Raw genomic sequence first — 20537 nt, 5'->3', positions numbered from 1 at the left:
TTTTCTTTATTTTGGATTACAGATGTTTACTGAAGATTAAGGACCAGGATATACCCAGGAATCCTTGATAACTGGGGTAATATTTTTCTTTTTAGGTAAAAGTACATTTTTTATGTTGACCTAAAATGTGTGTGTATGTGTATATACATATATATATATATATATATATATATTTTTTTTTTTATTAATATTTTTTCTCTTTTTTGTATGTTTTGTTTGCCGAGTCCAAGTTCATCTGACCAGAGCCCTGTATGTACCCTTTTCTTCAAAGCCTTTAACTTTTCATAGGTAAAGCACAGCTGACCTTAAGGGTACATTCACACGAGCGGACCCACAGCTTATTTTACGCTACGGATCTGCCGCTGAAGGACCGCTGCAAGGTGGCTTTATATGTGCCTGCTCGGAGCGGCAATATGCCGCTACGAGCAGACACACTGCAATGTGCGAGTCGCATCGCGCATGCGCAGTATACTCGCACATGGTGGGAGCTCTCAGCCTAGCTCATGGAGCAGGGAGAGCGGCTGCCATGAGTGCAAGTACACCGCGCATGCGCGGCGACTCGCACTTCGCTTCAGTGTGTCTGCTCGTAGCAGCAGTTCTTCAGCAGCGGATCCGCAGCGTAAAATATGCTGTGGGTCTGCTCGTGTGAACGTACCCTAACAATGCTTTTATATTTTATTTTAGACTCGAGCAAGGTTCAGCCCAGAGCCGGAGGAGCAATGTCGATCTCCCCATCTGCCTACCACTAGTCAGGTTTGTACAATTTTCTTTTTTTGGAAAGTTCTACATAGTTTAGTATCGCAACATTAATTTACAGTTTTTATATATTTTTTGTCATTTTCTATTGTTCTGAGAAGCCAGAAAAGTAAAACAAAGTCAAAGCCATCATCCAGTCAAAGTACAGTTAGGGTAAGTATGTTCACCTTTTCAAGGCTAGTTTGACTTTCAGGGGGAACTCTACCACAACTAAAAACCACTATCCACGTTTCAACGGGGGTAGTGGTGCCAATCACTGGGAGCCCCTCACGATCTGCTGCCTTAAGTCTACTGCTCTCTTCATGCCTAGAGCGTTTTTCACTCCAGCCTGAAGGTCGACCACAGCAGTGGCCAAAACGCACCCTCCATTCCTGTCTATGGGAGATATGGAGCATTGTTCTGGCATCTCTGCCTCTCCCATAATCATGAATAGAGGGGGCGTGTGGGGTACATCATCACAGCGCGAATAACGCTCCATGCAAGAAGAGATCCGGGGACTTCGCACAGCAGATCGTGGTGGGCTCCTGGTTGTTGGCACCACTAACCCCAATCAGAGACTTATCCCCTATCCTGTGGATAGGGGTTTAGATGTTAGAGTACCTATCATGATCTTGATACATTTCATAATCGTCCCAGTTCACTGCCTCCATCATGATAAACCACCTCCTGTCTTGCATTTAGCTATGGTTGCATTTCATTTTCCAACTGTGTCAATGTATTTAATTATAGACCCATAGACCAATTTATTTTTATTTTTATTTAGGTATCCCAGAAATGAAAGAAAAGAATAGCAAAAGAGTGTGATATAGTGCCTGACTTCCCGACTGAAGAATTAATCCTTTCAGTACAGGATTGGCCAGCCCTGTGGGATAATACCCATGAAAAACATTCTGATAATTACCACACAAAAAAGATGTAAAATTGCTCTGTCTAGATGTTAGTTGAATGTCAAGAGAAAATTATGAAATTTCAAACCTACTTGGTGTTTTTTTTTTCCCCACTCTTTTTGGGCTCAGTGGCAGTTTTCAGATAAAGAAAAAAGCACAAATAAATCCAAGTGGAAACCTAGCAAGAAGAAGCAAATTCAGCTGACAGATTTCCTTTAATGGCCAAAAACAAGGGTTGAAAGGTTACCTAAAAGACGCACGTGCTGCCACATGTATGGCTGAAAAACAACATGCAAGTCCCACAAGTTGAGCCCATTATTCTGCAGATAATCCATAAGTAGGCGGAAACCTCCATGAGCCATATTCCAATTTTATCTGAGTGAAAAGAAAATTCCCTCCTGACTCCAAATCTTACATAAATTCAATAGGGGAGATTTATCAAAATCTGTGCAGAGGAAAATCAGATCGCTTCAATTAGTTTTCAGAGGCCTTTGTAAAAATGATAGAAGCGATCTGATTGGTTGCTATGGGCAACTGCACATTTCCCCTACACAGGTTTTGATAAATCCCCCCCAGTAACCTTGTATTGAATGAGTAGGCAATGCATATATCCAAAAACCAAACCAATCAACTTTAAAAACATTAAAGGGAATCTCACAGCTTGTTCACCCACATTAAACCTCATACACAGGGTTAGACTATGTTCACACAGCGGAATTTCTATGCAAAATTCTGCAGAAGTATTCTGCTGAAATTTAAGCTGAAATTTACTGCCCATAGACTTCAATGAAATTCCGCTGTCCCGTTCACACATTCCGCGGCGGAATCCCATTGAAGTCAATTCTTAGCAGAATGTTAAGTTTTGAGAATACGTAATTCCGCCATTCCGTTCAGCATGCTTTGGTTTACGGAATTTGTGCAGAATTTCTGATATTTTGCCATGTGAATATAGCCTTATAGTGCCGGTGAACATGAGTAAAACAATGTTTTGCTCACCCCGGTCGGTGGTCCTGTTAGTGAGATAGAGCCCCCCATCGCTAATATGCAAATGCATCCTTTTGCGCAATGGAGACGGGAATAGGAGAGAAGAGGGGTGTGTGATGTCACTAAAGCCTGCGAGAGCTGTGCCTCGCCATGCCCCGCACATACTTCTTGAGTTTGGTCTCCTTCCAGGTCAGAGGAGACCAAACTAACTGTTTGACTTTTGCAGGGAATAGAACAGAGCCACCTGGTGGCCGTTTTTTCAATCACAATAAAAACATATAGGTTGAGAATGGTTGAGAATTTAAACAGCAAATAAATAGCAAAGTGTCTTATAATTACATAAGGAACAATTTATTAAAATATTAATTTGGTGACAGGTACTATTTAATAATTACCTGTAATGAAGATATAAGATAAATATAGAACTCTACAAATAATTAACTCAACCAACAACTGTACATTGGTGCAAAAACTAAAGCTTTGACCTGTGAGATAGGAAACTAACTGTGTAAGGAAAAGGATTTTATATACAGACGTCTTATGTAATTGAGTGGATCTTATTTTATTTAGTAAACGTTCTATCCTCATGTGAAGCTATTGTTGTGTTGTGGTTTTCACTTTAGATAATTCCATCACATTATATGCTAATTTCTAAGAAAAATAAAACCTTTGTGAATGTACTTAATCCCATTGCCATATCTTGGAATAGTTACAGAATGTGCGTGAACCTTGTTAGGACAGTTAATGATTCAGCAGCTCTCTATAAAGTATTGCGTCTCAGCACGTTTAGCCTTTGACACTTCTTACTGTGCACTCAGTCACTTCTGAGAGAACCTACAAAGAAGACCTGACACCAATATGGACATGATAAACACCCACGAGAGTTCTGTACAGCTTGAGCCTCGGAGAAACTGCTGCTTGGATGCTGCTCTGAAGGTTAAAGAGAGGGTTTTTAACTGGTATGTAGAATATTTTCATTGGCAAGTGATATTGTATAAACTATATATGTAATGGAATGGGTAGATTAGAGAACCAAGACAGGTTATCAAGCTTTGGGGTTATTCAGTTTGGAAAGAAGATGTCTTAGGGGCGATCTGATCACAATGTACAAATATATGAAAGGACAGTACAGAGATCTTTCCAGTGATATTTTTATACCAAGGCCGGTAACATGACAATGGGGCATCCTCTACGTCTAGAGGAAGGAAGATTTCACCATCATCACAGCCAGAGATTCTCTACTGTAAGAGCAGTGAGACTATGGAACTCTCTAAACACAATGGGGGAGATTTATCAAAACCTGTGCTGAGGAAAAGTTGTCCAGTTGCCCATAGCAACCAATCAGGTTGCTTCTTTTATTTTTCAGAGGCCTTATTAGAAATGAAAGAAGCGATCTGATTGGTTGCTATGGGCAACTGGACAACTTTTCCGAAGCACAAGTTTTGATAAATCTCCCCCAATGTTGTGATGTCTAATTTAAAGAGTACCTGTCATAAAACCATATTTTCTAAACTAACTCAGATTATATTCCCTAACCACTGCTAACACCCCTCCTGCCCACAATTTTTTTTCCGAGCTTTAAAAAGCTGTGTATCATACCTTTATCCTTGCTCACATTGTGTGAGCTCCCGTCAGGAGAAAGTGGGAATTCCCCAGCAGGAGCAACATCACTGAAGCCTGTGAGAGCTGTGCCTCGCCATACCCCGCACACATTTCCTGAGTTTGGTCGCCTGCCAGGCCAGGAGGAGACCAAACTAACTGTTTGACTTGCGCAGAGAACAGAACAGAGCCACCTAGTGGCCGTTTTTTCCAATGACATTAAAAACATATAAAGGTTGATCAAAGTGTCTTATATTTACAAAAGGAACAATATATTAAAAGTTTAGTTTGGCGACAGGTATTCTTTAATAGTCAGGTTACAAGAGGGGCCTTGATGTTTTTCTAAAAAAAATAATATTACAAGTTATGGGCACTTTAATCCAGGGAATTTACTCTGACTGCTATATGGAGTTGGGGATGAGTTCTCCCCCTAGTATGGGGCAATGGGCATCTGCCTCATAGGGGTTTGTTATTTGCCTTTCTCTGGGCAAGCACATTAGAGTTAGTGTATGTTCACTCTACGGAAATTGCTGCAGCCTCCCATTGTTGTCAATGTGATTCCACTGCACAGTTCAAATTTCGGAAGTTCCATAGTGGAATTGGACATGTTAATTTTGGCAGAATTCATCCGGAACTGCACTGCAGTCATTAGGATGTATAGTTTGAATAATGGTGGAAAAAGTAGAACCATTGTAGAAGACCAAGAGCTGGGCTATCAGAAGAAGTTAGAATTGACTACATGTTAGTATTATTATATAATAAGACAATGTTAATCTGTCTCAAACCTAATGATGATCCTCCTCCAGTACAAGTGAATGGAGTTTTTGCCACTATCAAAAATGTGTCACATGGAATTCAGTTTGTGGCAAATATGTCACTTGGGGCCCTAGGGCTGATATGTGTTGTAAATGAGTGCAGAGAAAGGCAGCTCTAGAGTTAGTGAGGCCTGAGGCAAAAAAAAATCGAACTTAAAGGGGTACTCCAGTGGAAAACTTTTTTTTTTAATCAATTGGTGCCAGAAAGTTAAACAGATTTGTAAATTACTTCTATTTAAAAATCTTAATCCTTCAAGTACTTATTAGCAGCTGTATGCTACAGAGGAAATTCTTTTCTTTTTGAATTTCTTTTTTGTCTTGTCCACAGTGCTCTCTGCTGACACCTTTGTACGTGCCAGGAATTGTCCAGAGCATCATAGGTTTGCTATGGGGATTTTCTCCTGCTCTGGACAGTTCCTGATACGGGCATCAGGTGTCAGCAGAGAGCACTGTGGACAAGACAAAAAAAGAAATTCAAAAAGAAAAATTTCCTCTGTAGCATACTGCTGCTAATAAGTACTGGAAGGACAAATCTTTTTTTAAGAGGAGTAATTTACAAATCTGTTTAACTTTCTGGCACCAGTTGATTTAAAAAAAATGTTTTTGGTGCACATGCGCGCGGCTCACTGGTGAGGACGTGTTCCCTGTGAGCTCCGCACCTCCTGCCGGGCTTCAGCCTTAAATAGCGCCAATTGATTGGCTACAAAGCGGGGAATCCCGCCCAGATGGCAAAGCAGGGTGAGATCCGTCCTGGCACCTCGACGGACATTTTCAGATCAAGCGGGAGATCCAAGATGGCGCCGACCTTTTACTTAGCTTCATTCCCAATCTGACCCGGAAGGTTGCTATCTAATCTTGAAGGGTCTCTATCAGGAGTCTCGACTGTGCATTGTAAAGACCTACACCCCAAATGATGATCCTCTCACCCATTTTGCTGCTGTTGCCACTAAATTGCAATCCCTCTCCTATGATCACTTGGTGTGGGGAGGCGACTTTAATATGGTGAAGAATAGTGTTCTAGATCGATCCCACATGACGGCTTTCTGCCGCTCTGGTGCTCAGCAGAGACTTCTCCTGGGAACTCTCTCAGATTCTGACCTCGCATATACTTGGAGGGAACACCTTTTATTCTTCCCACAAACTCTACACTAGAATTGACTGGATACTTACCAATACTTCCTTTCTTACTCACCTACTCTACGCCCGTCACATCCCCTGTGTGTGGTCCGATCACGATCTGGTTTTTGCTCATTTTGTCTTTGGGGTCCGCTGGAATACCCCCTTTAAATTGCGCCTCAATGAGTCGCTACTCTGTCGACCCCACTTGTGATCCCAGATCGACACCGAACTTTCTTCCTTTCTCATTGCTAATGAAACTCCAGATGCTGATCCAGGTTGGGTCTGCATGGCCCAAAGATCCTCTCCTCCCTTCTAATTACCGCTCGATCTCCCTCATGAATTTAGATATGAAGATTTTTACTTCTATTTTGGCCAGCAGGTTGAACTCTCTCATTCACACCTCATCCATAACGACCAGGTGGGGTTTATCCCGGCCGCCAAGCCCCCAACATTTTACGGAAGGTTTTAGACATTATTAACTGGGCTTCCGTTACATCCACCCCCTGACTCTGTTAAGCCTCGATATAGAAAAGGCCTTTGACTTAATTTCATTTGTTTGGCGTGCTGCGAGCGATGGGATTTTCTGGTCCTTTTCACGCCCTTACAGTCCTTATACACTTGCCCGTTAGCATATCTTAAGCTTCCCTCCCCATCTTCTACCCCAATTCCTATCGAGAGGGGGACGCGCCAGGGGTGTCCCTCATCACCGGCTTTATTTGCATTGACTATGGAGCCACTGGTGAGTCTCCTTCGCTCATCCCAGAAGGTCTCGGGAGTATCTGTTGCTGGGTTTACCTATAAGGTCAATCTTTTTGCCGATGACCTTTTATTACACTAACCAACCATAGTCTCTCTCCCTAACCTGTTTGCTCTCCTAGACAGTTTTTCTGCCGTCTCGGGCCTGGTAGTCAATAGGAACAAGTCGGGGGAATCTTTTCTGTAACACTCCTACCTCTGTCTCTAACCTGGTCCACCTTAACTTTTCTATCCGTCCTCTTCTTTTCATTTTCCTTATCTAGGCATCTCATTTCCTACCTCTATTTCTTCTCTATATAGGCTTAATTATCATCCTCTCTTTAAATCTATCCGAGATGATCTTGCCAGATGGAATCTACCCCACATTTCATGGTTGGGTTGCCTCCATTCTGTTAAGATGGTGGATTTACCTAAACTTCTGTTTCTGTTCCGCACGCTGCCTATTCCAGTCCGTATGGCGAGATCATCTGGCGAGATCTTCGTCCTCGAATTCCCTCCACTGTCTGTGGCTATGTTATGGGTGGCTATGCGTATAGTGTATGTATTGCCGCTTATGAGGGGTGCATGCAGGATTTTCTCAAGGGTTAGTGGTTTAAAAACATAAAATAATAACTTTGCACCAAGATGACATTTCTACTGCAGTGACTAAAGAGTAATCAAACTGTTATGATTAAAACCCATTATCACCAACAACACCACTATAAATAGGCCAAATAATAAAACTACCACATAATGACTGGAAAATGCCACCATACTGATACTGAATAAATGTACTGAATCCACTGTACTGAATGATACTGAATCCACTGTACTCAGACCAGTATAATCCCCGGCCGCATGGCCCTTTCGGGCATGAGGCCTCAGGCGGTAGCCTAACTCGAGTAATGGAGGAGCCGTCTCTGAGTACAGATCACTATTACAAGGCTCAATCATCGTGCAGGGAGGGCAGTACTGACAGTCGCTGGATCATACAAGTGGCCCCCTGATTCTGTCAATCATTGGCCCTACATACCCTATTACATGGGGAGAGGTGCAGCTAACAAAACAAGGATATTTTAGCAAGGTAAGAGAAAGCAATCAGCCAACAATGGGACTAATCCTTTTGTTAAACAAAGGTGGTGAAACTGTACATTAGCAGGAAATCTGTGACTGAAATGGTTACATTTCTGCTGGTGAAATAGATATCAGAATATTATCCAATGTGTAAACAGTGAGGTATAAAGTAAAGACATGTGTGGCCAGCATTATCACCATGCAGTGCAGTTAAAGGGGTACTCCGGAGGGAAAAAATGTTTGCTGATCAACTGGTGCCAGAAAGTTTGGAAGGATTACATTTTTTATATAGAAGTAATTTACAAATCTGTATAACTTTCTGGCACCCGTTGATTTGGAAACATTATTTTTTCCTCTGGAGTACCCCTTTAATCATTTCAGTACCCAAGTAACTCTGCAACTGCTCAATTTGGACCCTCATTGTAGCAGTGGACCTCCAACTGTTAAAAAAAAGTACAACTCCCAGCATGCCTGGACAGCCACAGTTTAGAGACCTAGGATATATAGTGTGGAAGATATACCATAAATGTCTACTGTATTTTGAGGAATTCTGTGGACTGCTGAATTGCTGTGCACGGTGACATTACTAGTATCAACCCTGATTTTGAGCTTTCAGTAATAATATAGAAATTAATATAAGTATTCAAGTGCCTATACAATTCATAGGAGTGAATCTGGCCTATGTGTTGTAGTGAGTTTTGGTCGATGTTATATTTCAGGGAATACTTTTGGATTTCTTTGGGATCTCAACTCCATTCATTTCTCAATCATTTGCTTTTCATTTCCACCTATTATGCAGACTGACAAGTTTATATATTAACTTTGGCAATTGCATGAGCTGCTCTTAAAGAGAAATGGTGTTGCCTTAAGGGTTATTCATACTTGCAATAGCAATAATTAACAAAAACTTGGACATTTTCTACATATAGCTTCCAAAAGATTAGTAAGTCTTCATCTTAATTGTCATTTTTAGGCTGGGGTCGCAGTGGCACTGTCCAAAACCCCACTTCCATTGACATAAATGAAATCCAGGGAAATACACGAAAAAGACGTAACTTGTCACTTCTTTTTTACGTGATTGCTGAAAGTGTGCCTGTCATATCCCACAAAAGAAAGTTATGTTACTCAGTACCTAATCCCAATCATGTACATATAGTTTGTGTCTAGCACCTATATGTCTGACAAATACCTTCTTTCTGTTGCTTTGGATCCTCTGCTTTGGAGGAGGCGTGTCCTCACTCAGCATTAGCTTACTCCCTGAGTGCTTGGTCTCTTCATCCAATCACTGCAGGCTGCTCTGTAACCCCCTCCTCTCTGCTGCAGTTTGATAAGACAGGAGTGAGCACAGAGGAGTGCTAGCCCCAGCCTTACCTACTGGACTTTGTCCATGTCTGGGCTTCAGCTTGGACAAAGATGCTGCTGCAGCCGGACAGGATTATTTTCTGGATGGTATAGGGTGTTTTATATAAGTCATGGTTTCTTTAAAAAGGAAATAAAATTGTCTTATGAAGTTTATTAGAAAAGTTAATGTTGTGCCACGATAAACAACATATAAAAAGTCTTAGAATCTGACAGTGCCCATTGAAGCTCCCAATGAAGTTGATGGAGCTTTAGGGCTGGGCCCAGCCCTGGCATCCCCTTGGCATCAAGACCTACATTTACATCCATTGTCATTAAAGTGTTAAACAGGAAAGGGGGGCTGATTTGAAGTTTTATTTTAGAAGGGGTTAATTTATATAGGGGTTAACACTATTGTTTGTTTTTTCTTTACACTTCATTAGTCACCATTTATCAGCCATCATTATTTGGCTTATACAGATCAATGCAGTACCTACAGTATGTACTGCATTGATCCATGAAATCTGCTCTCTATTGGTAGAGCCTGCCACAGACAGACAGGCTCTATTAATAGGAGAACACTGGCAGCCACGGAGGCAATAGCGCCACAGGAGATCTGACCCACTGCATCACTGATACCTTTAACTTGCATTTAAATGCTGCTGTCAACTTTAAAACATTTTAGGTGTTAATTAATGTCCGTGGTGATTGGATATTAGCGGTGGCCCCCAGCTACTTAAATAAGCTGAAGGTCACCGGGTATGGAGTGGGCTCGAGTCAGGAGCTCTCTCCATACACCCTTAGCGGCACCATGATAGATTACAAATGTCATGGGTAGCCAATGGGTTAATGGCACAAAGGCTTTGCAGTAAAAAAAAAAATGTAGGAGCCACAGTGCTCAAGTGCTGCAGCCCTTTCATTATTGCAACTTTGCAGTTGCCCATAGCAACCAGATTGCTTTTTTATTTTTCAAAGGCCTTTTTTAAATGAAAAGATATAATCTGATTGGTTTCTATGGGCAACTGCACCACTCTTCCTCTACACTGGTTTTGATAAATCTCCCCCATGGTGTTCATTGCTGATCACTGATGGTCCATTGACCTGTGAACCCCACTACTGTATATCAAATTTGCTGTCTCTTTGTTCTGGGAATAAAATTCACTATATGCACAACTTCAGACGAAGCTTTACATGATCAGATTCCTCAATGGTTCAATGTAAAGTCATGCGGCTGCACCTTCACAATGAGAATTAGGGAACGAGACAGTCAGGATGTGAGAAACAGATGAAAGAGGGCACATTAAAGCCTGAGTGCTCTAGAATTTTCTGCCCAGTGATCCAGAAGATGGATGTAGGCTGACCCAAAGTCATAAGATTTACCATCTCTTTTGGATTGTTCGTGCTATACAGCCTTGATCTGCACATTTTAAGTCTTTCCTGTGCCAGGACATAACAAGCCGTATTAGGTTATATTCAGATAGATAAATTCCGCAGAAAAATTCTGCCGGAAATTCAGCTTACTGTACTGTAGATAAATTGTTTTCCACAGTCCTATTTAGACAGCAGAAATTCTGCATTCCGCATTCTGCAACAATGTAAGACCAGTCTAATATTTTGCAGAATGCCATTGAAATATATGGGGCTTGAATTTTGGCAGAATTCTGTGTCCTGAGAACGCAATTCCATTCAGCAAGCTTTGCTGAACTAATTTTTAGCGTGAGAACTTATCCAACAGCTACTGATTTCACTGCTTATGCCATAAATTAAATCCACAGTGGAAGTTATCAATGTCCAGACCTTTTTCTAAAACCTCTATGTAAAATTCTCTATGTTGTTACAATGGCAGTTGTGAAATATACAAATACACTGCTCAAAAAAATAAAGGGAAAAAAAGGGAACACTTAAACAACACAATGTAACTCCAAGTCAATGACACTTCTGTGAAATCACACTGTCCACTCAGGAAGCAACACTGATTGACAATCAATTTCACATGATGTTATGCAAATGGTACAGACAACAGGTGGAAATTATAGGCAATCAGCAAGACACCCCCAATAAAGGAGTGGTTCTGCAGGTGGTGACCACAGACCACTTCTCAGTTCCTATGCTTCCTGGCTGATGTTTTGGTCACTTTTGAATGCTGGCAGTGTTTTCACTCTAGTGGTAACATGAGACGGAGTCTACAACCCACACAAGTGTCTCAGGTAGTGCAGCTCATCCAGGATAGCACATCAATGCGGACTGTGTCTGTCAGCGTAGTGTCCAGAGCATGGAGGCGCTACCAGGAGACAGGCCAGTACATCAGGAGACATAGAGAAGGCCATAGGAGGGCAACAACCCAGCAGCAGGAGCGCTAACTCTGCCTTTGTGCAAGGGGAGCAGAAGGAGCACTGCCAGAGCCCTGCAAAATGACCTCCAGCAGGCCACAAATGTGCATGTGTCCATTCAAACGGTCAGAAACAGACTCCATGAGGGTGGCATGAGGGCCCAACGTCCACAGGTGGAGTTGCTTACAGCCCAACACCGTGCAGGACGTTTGGCATTTGCCAGAGAACATCAAGATTGGCAAATTCGCCTCTGGCATCCTGTGCTCTTCACAGATGAAATCAGGTTCACACTGAGCACGTGACAGAAGTGACAGAGTCTGGAGACGCCGTGGAGAACATTCTGCTGCCTACAACATCCTCCAACATGACCCGTTTAATGGTGGGTCAGTAATGGTGTGGGGTGGCATTTCTTTGAGGAGCCACACAACCCTCCATGTGCTTGCCAGAGGTAGCTTGACTGCCATTATGTACCGAGATGAGATCCTCAGACCCCCTGTGAGACCATATGCTGGTGCGGTTGGCCCTGGGTTTCTCCTAATGCAAGACAATGGTAGACCTCATGTGGCTGGAGTGTGTCAGCAGTTCCTGCAAGAGGAAGGCATTGATGCTATGGACTGGCCCGCCCGTTCCCCAGACCTGAATCTGATTGAGCACATCTGGGACATCATGTCTTGCTCCATCCACCAATGCCAGTTGTACCACAGACTGTCCAGGAGTTGGCGGATGCTTTAGTCCAGGTCTGGGACGACATCCCTCAGGAGACCATCCGCCACCTCATCAGGTGCATGCCAAGGCGTTGTAGGGAGGTCATACGGGCACGTGGAAGCCACACACACTACTGAGCCTCATTGTGACTTGTTTTAAGGACATTACATAAAGTTGGATCAGCCTGTAGTGAGGTTTTCCACTTTGATTTTGAGTGTGACTCCATATCCAGACCTCCATGGGTTGATAAATTTAATTTCCATTGATAATTGTTGTGTGGTTTTGTTGTCAGCACATTCAACTATGTAAAGACGAAAGTATTTCATACGATTAGTTCATTCATTCAGATCTAGGATGTGTTATCTTAGTGTTCCCTTTATTTTTTTGAGTAGTGTATATAAACCATTAAGTAAACAGTCAGTTCTGGAAGTTCATGTGTTGGAAGCAGGAAAAATGGGCAAGTGACTGGGACTAGGGCCATGTAGTGATGGCTAGACTACTGGGTCAGAGCATCTTCAAAATGGTAGGTCTTGTGGGATGTTCCTAGTATCACCTACCAAAAGTGGTACAAGGAAGAACAGCTGGTGATCCAGTGACATGGTCATGAGCGCCCTAGGCTCATTGATGCACCTAGACATGAGTGGTCTAATGTCACAGAAGAGCTAAATTGACACAAAATCATGCTTGATTTGTGAGGGGCAATTTAGCCACAGAATGCTTATTTTTTTTTTTTTCTTAACTGTTAATTTTTATTAAAGAATTTTTATGTTTACAAATCCAACAAGGAAATAAGGACATGAAAATAACATCATAGGGGGTCGGAGATCCAGGCATATCAGGCATAATAATATGAGAGAACACAAAGAAAGCCATAGAAGGGCTGCAAAGGTAACTGAAACAAGGCAAAGCCCTCTACTGGGGTATGAGCACATAAAGGCTAAAATTTCAGCCATGATTCCGGCCCAGAGGGCTACAAATAGGGGGGGGGGGGGGGGGGGGACAAAAAAGGGACCACGAAGACCAACACAAAAGACAACCACAAAACTGGTAAGGAAAAGGAGAAAGAGAAAAAAGAAAGAAAGGAGGGAGAAAGGAAGGAGAAGCAGAGGAGATCAAGGAGGCTGTCAGAAAAGCGATCCCATGGTTCCCAGATAGAGAGGAACAAAGGAATAGAGTTGTTTGAAGTGGCCGAGCGAGATTCCAAAGAACGGATCTCATGTATACGAGCTAATAAATCAAGTCTCAGAGGGAGGGAGAGACCTCTTCCAGCACTTAGCAATAAGGGTCTTAGCGGCCAGAGCAATATGCATAAAAAGCTTAAAGGGCTTCTTAGACAAAGCTCGATGGGATAAGTGCAAATGATAGATAAGGGTGTCCAGGGGGACAGAGATACCCAAGAGATAGATAGCAAATTTACCATTTCCCAGTAGTCCACTATGAGTGGACAAGACCAGAAAATATTGAACACCAATCCCAGTCCAACCCCACAGAGCCAGCACTGGGGGGGGGGGGGGGGGGGGGGGGAATAGCAGGATCCAGTCTATTCAGCAATTCCTGAGTATGATACCACTCCATAATCATTTATACTGGGTTTCCTTATAAGCAGTGCAAATAGAGGCCTTGGACGCCCGCTCCCAAATGACACGCCACTGAGGTAGAGTAATAGCGTTGTTTAAAACAGCCTCCCAGCGGAAGGGAATAGATATTGGAGAGAAGTCCCCTTGTCTGGAGTCCACCACAGCATAATTTTTGGAAGCCGGTAGGTTGAAGGGTGCCCATGCTTTCAAGATAATATACCCTGCCATGCTTAAAAAATTGTTCAGAATTGGTTTGACAACCAATTAAAGGCCTACAAAATCCACATATCACAATCTTATCAAGCATCTGTGGGATAGGCTGGAAAAATAAGTCTTATTATGTAATAATTTGAGCAATGATAGTGAGGGCCCTGCTCTCAAGAGCTTACACCCTAAGATGCTTGCTATGTATAATGGTACAGCATTCTTTTTACAAATAATTAAAAAGGTATTGCACATAAAAGTGCATGAGCCAGCCATCATCAAACAATGTTTGTATGTACAGATGTGCAGTGTATGGGGGGGGGGGGGGTCTGACGGCTGGGACCCCTGCAATCTCCTGCACTGCACCCCAGCCTTGTATGGAGCAGAGATCACTCCATGCACAAGGAGAACGGGCACCAGGCAGGAGATCGCAGAGGGACCCAGCAGTCGTACCCCCATTATCAAACACCCCTATCATATAGCTGAAGGCTGTACGGGCATGCTAGAAATTGTGGTTTTGCAACAGCTGGAGGTACCTTGGTTAGGAAACACTACTATTGGCACAAAGTATAGCCAATGGCTGTCCAGACATGCTGAGAGTTGTAGTTTTGCAACAGCTGGAGGTACCCTGGTTGGAAAACACTGCTATAGTCACAGTGTATAGATGATGGCTGTCCAGGCATGTTGGGAGTTGTAGTTTTGCAACAGCTGGAGGCATCCTGGTTGGGAAACACTGCTACAGGTATAGAGTATAGCCAAAGGGTGTCCGGGCATGCTGGCAGATGTAGTTTTGCAACAGCTGGGGGCACCCCGGTTTAGAAACATTGGTATAGGAACAGAGTATAGCCAAAGGCTGTCCTGGCATGCTGGCAGTTGTAGTGTTAAAACAGCTGGAGGCACCCTGGTTTAGAATCATTGGTATAGGCACAGAGTATAGCCAAAGGCTGTCCTGGCATGCTGGCAGTTGTAGTTTTGCAATAGCTGGAGGCACCCTGGTAGAGACACACTACCCTGCTCTATTCTCCTGTATGCTACACACAGCACAGCAGCACATCCGCACTGAACGCAGAGCGCGCTTTCTACTGCGCATGCTCAGTAGGAGCCTGTGAACCCTGCGCATGCTCAGTAGGAGCCTGTGAACCCTGCGCATGCTCAGTAGGAGCCGCCGAGACAGCGATGATTCGACGTGCGGTAAAGCCTCCTGGCCATGTGTAGCGTAACTCCGCACTCGCCTGCTGATGTCTGTCCAGCACTGCCCCTTCTGATGGAGCTGTGAAACCCGATCCACATGGTGCGCGGAGAGGAGTGGGCTGTCTGTCCCGCCGCACACTCACATTGTCCGGCTGTGCGGCTCCAGCACTACAGCTCCTCTGCTGCCCCCGAGGATGGATGATGGAGAAGCCTGTAAGCCATCCCTGGGCCATCCACCTGCTGCACCCGGCGCCCGCCTGTGCCTCCTCCTGTCCCAGCTCCCCAAGAAGATCTTCACCTGGTAAGTGATGATGTGTACAGGATGGTGCAGGTGTCACCTACTATATACATGGCTCACCTGTATCATTATATATGTTACCATATGTCTATACTGTAATTCTCTATCCAGGTACTACAACTCCCAGCGTGTACTGGGGAGCACTTTCCTGGCAGTCAGGCTGAGGTGTTGAATCATTCATTGCTATGTCTTAGATTTTATTCTTCTCACTCTTTTGGGTCTTTAAACGGTGATCCTCCGGTCGTTTCAAACTACAACTCCCAGCATGGCTGTCTGGGCATGCAGGGAGTTGTTTTGCAACAGCTGGAGGGCCACAGTTTAGAGACCCCTGTTAAATGAATTAAATCCCAGCTCTCTTCCCTCAAAAGTCCAATGCGCCCCCTCTGCACAGGCTTGGGCTGAACCAGGAATATGGAACTGAAGAAAGTAAAGTGTCCAGCGCAAATGGATGTCACGGAGCAGTTTATTTAAAATAAAACCTCAGTACGTGGACAGCACAGAATAGGTGACGCGTTCCGGCCCACCTAACGGGCCTTAGTCATAAGGTTTTATTTTAATAAACTGCTCCGTGACATCCATTTGCGCTGGACACTTTACTTTCTTCAGTTCCACTGTTCTTACCTATACTATAGATCAGTGTTGCCCATTAAGTGTGCCTCCAGCTGTTGCAAAACTACAATTCCGGGCATGCTGTGAATTGTAGTTTTGCAACATCTGGAGGCACACTTAATGGGAAGTTGTAGTTTTGCAACAGCTGGAGGCACCCTAGTTTTAATGCTGGAAGTTGTAGTTTTGCAACAGCTGAAGTCACCATGGTTGGGAAGCCCTTGTATAGATCTAATAAATCTGATCATATATTTATATATATATAATAAAACCTACATAAATGAAAAGCTGGGGAGTGAAGCATGCTACGGTAATCTTGTCTGTCACCAGTGTCACCTGCACTAACCTGTCAGTACCGGTGCAGGTGACACTGATGACAACGGTACTCACCTTGTCGCGGTCCGTGGCAGGCAGGGATCTTCGGAAATTTCCTCCATTAACTCCGATCGGGACACCCAGCTTGGGGCACGGGCGGAGCTTAGTGAAATCACTAAACTCCGCCCACGCACCAAGCCGCTGGTGCTCTCTGCAGGGTCTCTCAGCAGCGGTGACGTCAGTAAGCTCCGCCCATGCCCCAAGCCGCTGGTGCCCTCTGCAAGGTCTCTCAGCAGCGGTGACGTCAGTAAGCTCCGCCCAAGCCGCTGGTGCCCTCTGCAGGGTCTCGCAGCAGCGGTGACGTCAGTAAGCTCCGCCCATGCTCCAAGCCGCTGGTGCCCTCTGCAGGGTCTCGCAGCAGCTGTGATGTCAGTAAGCTCCGCCCATGCCCCAAGCCGCTGGTGCCCTCTGCAGGGTCTCGCAGCAGCTGTGATGTCAGTAAGCTCCGCCCATGCCCCAAGCCGCTGGTGCCCTCTGCAGGGTCTCGCAGCAGCTGTCATGTCAGTAAGCTCCGCCCATGCCCCAAGCCGCTGGTGCCCTCTGCAGGGTCTCGCAGCAGCGGTGATGTCAGTAAGCTCCGCCCAAGCCGCTGGTGCCCTCTGCATGTTCTCGCAGCAGCAGTGATGTCAGTAAGCTCCGCCCACACCCCAAGCCGCTGGTGCCCTCTGCATGTTCTCGCAGCAGCAGTGATGTCAGTAAGCTCCGCCCATGCCCCAAGCCGGCTGCCAAGACTGGTGCTAACGTCTTTTAGATGACAGGTACACTGGACACATTTCTGGAGAGTCATAACATTACAGGTTATTTATACTAGATTTATAGGGACAGAACATTGATCCAGGGATTTATTCTGAATTTTTCCCCCCTGGTATGGGGCAGTTGGCATCCGCATCATCATATGTCTTCTTCTGAATCAACACAGTAGGGACACAATAGGAATATAGGTCTGTGACAACAGGAAAAACAAAATAAGAAAATGTGTGTAATATTAGGGGTGTTAGAAAAAATCGATTCAGTCAAGTATCGCGATATTTCATTTGACGATACTTTATTGATTCAAAATATTTTCAAATCGATCTTTTTAGGGATGTGGAAATCCTATCGCCCGACGCCCGGGACATGCAGTTCTGGGGGCCGGGCAGGTGAATTTCTCTGGCCCTTAGCCCGACTTCGGGCAAGCAGGGCCGGACCTGACAAGCGTGGCGGCGCTCAGCAGTCTGTATGGAGCGGGCTACGGACTCTACCCGCTCTGTACTCTGCAGCCCCCGGCTGTTCTCTGTAGCCAGGGGCCGCCGCTAATAGCCTGCATGCGGCGAACGCCGCGGCTGGCTATTAACGCTTTACATCGCCGCTGTCCAAGCTGACAGCAGCGTCTAAAGGGACCTGTGAATGCTCCCTGTTGGGCTAGTCGGGTGGATCCTGGCTGGACTAGGCTCTATCAATGGATCGCAGAGCACCCAGATCAATAGATTTCAATAGAACTCTATTGACCTGTATGAGGAATCTAATGATTCCTCCTAAAAGTCCCCTAAGGGACTAATAAAGTGTTAAAAAAATATAAATTTATTCTAATAAAAGTTTAAAAGACACATATTAACTCCTTTCACAAGTTCAAATCGCCCCCTATTCCTATATAAAAACATGTAAACATAATAAAACTAAACATATTTGGTATCGCTTCGTGCGTAATTGTACAACCTATTAAAATATAACATTATGTATCCTGTATGATAAATGATGTAAATGTAAAAAAAAACAAAAAAAAAAAAAACTGAATTCATATTTTTATTATATCCCAGAAAAAAAGTTAAGAGATTAAAAAGTCAGATCAATACCAAAATGGTACCGATACAAAAAACACATTATGGTTATAATATAAAAGTTAGCCCTCCTACAGCCTCATGCGAAAAATCACAATATATCGTCTTTGAGACAGAATCGGGATATATTGTATCGTCATGTGTATCGGGATACATATGGTATCGCCAGATTCTTGCCAATTCAAACCCCTAATATATATTATATATCATATAGATAGCTATATATAATACAATTTTTTATATATATATATATATATATATATATATATATATATATATATAAATTATTTTATTTATTTTTTTTGACTTTGACTTACTAAACCTTGTAGTAATCTGATCATTTCTGGTTTAAAAAGTGTTCCCAGAGTGCTGATCCCAGGGATTATTGATGCAAAGAGTGCATAGGGGTAGTGTCAGATATGAGGGTTACATGTGGTAAACAAGGATCTTTTGCAATGGAACCCTGTGCCCCAAATTGAAAGGAGGTAAAACTACAAAAATATAAACTCAGCTTCACATCAAAGGGCTAAACAACGGCGAGTTTATCCCAACCAATGTGCCTCCAGCTGTTGGGAAACTACAACTCCCAGGATGCCCGGACAGCCAAAGGCTGTCCGGGCATCATGGGAGTTGTAGTTTTGCAACAGCTGGAGGCACATTGGTCAGGAAATACTAATTTATCCTATGAGGAGGATAACTTTTGATAATGAGAATACCCCTTAAAGAGAGTACCAAGCAACTATGCAAAAGTCCCTAAAACCTGGATATAAGGGTTTTTTCCAAATACTAACTTTACCTTGAAGCCCCAGTCCAATATAACAGAGAACAATTCAGATTTTTTTTTCTTCTTTCCTGTTTGCTGTGACAAAGGATGTGCCTTTTATTGCCTTTTTTGCTACGTCCCGCAGCGTTGTATTGTATTTTGTATATCCTGCGCTGCAGTGACTTCCCTCACCTCTGAAGTTCAGGTTGTTGTTCTTTTTTTCCCATTTGGCAGGCTGCCAAAACAAACCTAGTTACTTTATATAGTTTCTATATATATATATATATATATATATAGTAGTTTATGGGTGGATTCAACCGTATGTGTACTGAATAATAATACTGTGCTATATATTGTAATATTCTAGTCTCAACCGAGGTCAGGGTTTCCCAACCAGTGTGCCTTCAGCTGTTGTAAAACTACATCTCCCAGCATTCCCGGACAGTCCAGGCGGACATTCTGCACATGTTTGGCTGTTTGTAACTGGCCTTACAGTGTGGAATCCATCCCAAAATCTACATTCAATTCCACCCAGGGTCTTAAAAGGGTACTCCAATGGAAAACATTATTTTTTTTTTTTTAAATAAACTGGTGCCAGAAAGTTTAACAGATTTGTAAATTATTTTTATTAAAATAATCTTAATCCTTACAGTACTTATCAGCTGCTGTATGCTCCACAGAAAGTTGTGTAGTTCTTTTCAGTCTAACCACAGTGCTCTCTGCTGACACCTCTGTCCATGTCAGGAACTGTCCAGAGTAGGAGAAAATCCCCATAGCAAACCTCTCCTGTTCCAGACAGGTCCTGAGGTGTCAGCAGAGAGCACTGTGGTCAGACTGGAAAGTAGGGATCGACCGATACCGTTTTTTTAGGGCCCATACCGATAATCTGTGGAGGTTAGGGCCGATAGCCGATAACTTATACCGATATTCCAGTATAAGTTATCGGCTATTTGTCCCCCCGCGACACCGCTGCAGATCATTGATTTAAAGCGAGCGCTTTAAATCAATGCACTGCAGTGGCTTTTGCAGGGCCATAGATCGCCGCCGCCACCCGCTTCTCTCTCCCTGCCTGTCCGGGGGTCCTATCACCGCCACCGCCCCCTATCACCGCCACCGCACTGGCCCCATTGCCTCCCCCATCCCCGGTTTTATAATTACCTGTTCCCGGGGTCCACTCCACATCTGGCTCCGGTGGCGTCCTCCTGAACTGTCACTGTGCGCACCGACGGTGACGTCACTTCGCTCACATCACTCGTCATTGCGCACAGCGTAACGCAGGACGCAGCAGGAGCAAGAAGTAGCGTGGGCTCCGGGAACAGGTAATTATAAAACCGGGGATGGGGGAGGCAATGGGGCCGGGGCGG

The 20537-nt window shown here is 43.9% G+C and overlaps 1 protein-coding gene and 1 long non-coding RNA gene across 3 annotated transcripts in view; both read left to right on the top strand.

Annotated features, from left to right (window-relative positions):
* Positions 1-216: 216 nt before the first annotated feature.
* Positions 217-1672, top strand: LOC130357609 (uncharacterized). Its single transcript, XR_008889194.1, has 4 exons — positions 217-288; positions 685-753; positions 858-909; positions 1520-1672. It is a non-coding gene; the product is annotated as an uncharacterized LOC130357609 (long non-coding RNA).
* A 1801-nt stretch (positions 1673-3473) lies between these two features.
* The window catches only part of SLC35F2 (solute carrier family 35 member F2), a 48156-nt gene continuing 31092 nt past the window's right edge, over positions 3474-20537 (top strand). Inside the window, exon 1 of one of the 2 annotated variants that reach the window (XM_056561627.1) lies at positions 3474-3586. In XM_056561627.1, the coding sequence (XP_056417602.1) occupies positions 3486-3586 (101 nt within the window). In that variant the 5' untranslated portion in view covers positions 3474-3485. Of the gene's footprint in view, positions 3587-15269; positions 15616-20537 lie in introns of those variants that run through there. The other variant, XM_056561626.1, reaches the window with a different exon arrangement.

This window comes from Hyla sarda, chromosome 2 (assembly GCF_029499605.1).
Source record: "Hyla sarda isolate aHylSar1 chromosome 2, aHylSar1.hap1, whole genome shotgun sequence".
Lineage (NCBI taxonomy): Eukaryota > Metazoa > Chordata > Amphibia > Anura > Hylidae > Hyla > Hyla sarda.
The sequence above is the reverse complement of the archived record's forward strand: the minus strand, read 5'-3'. Positions and strand labels throughout refer to the sequence as shown.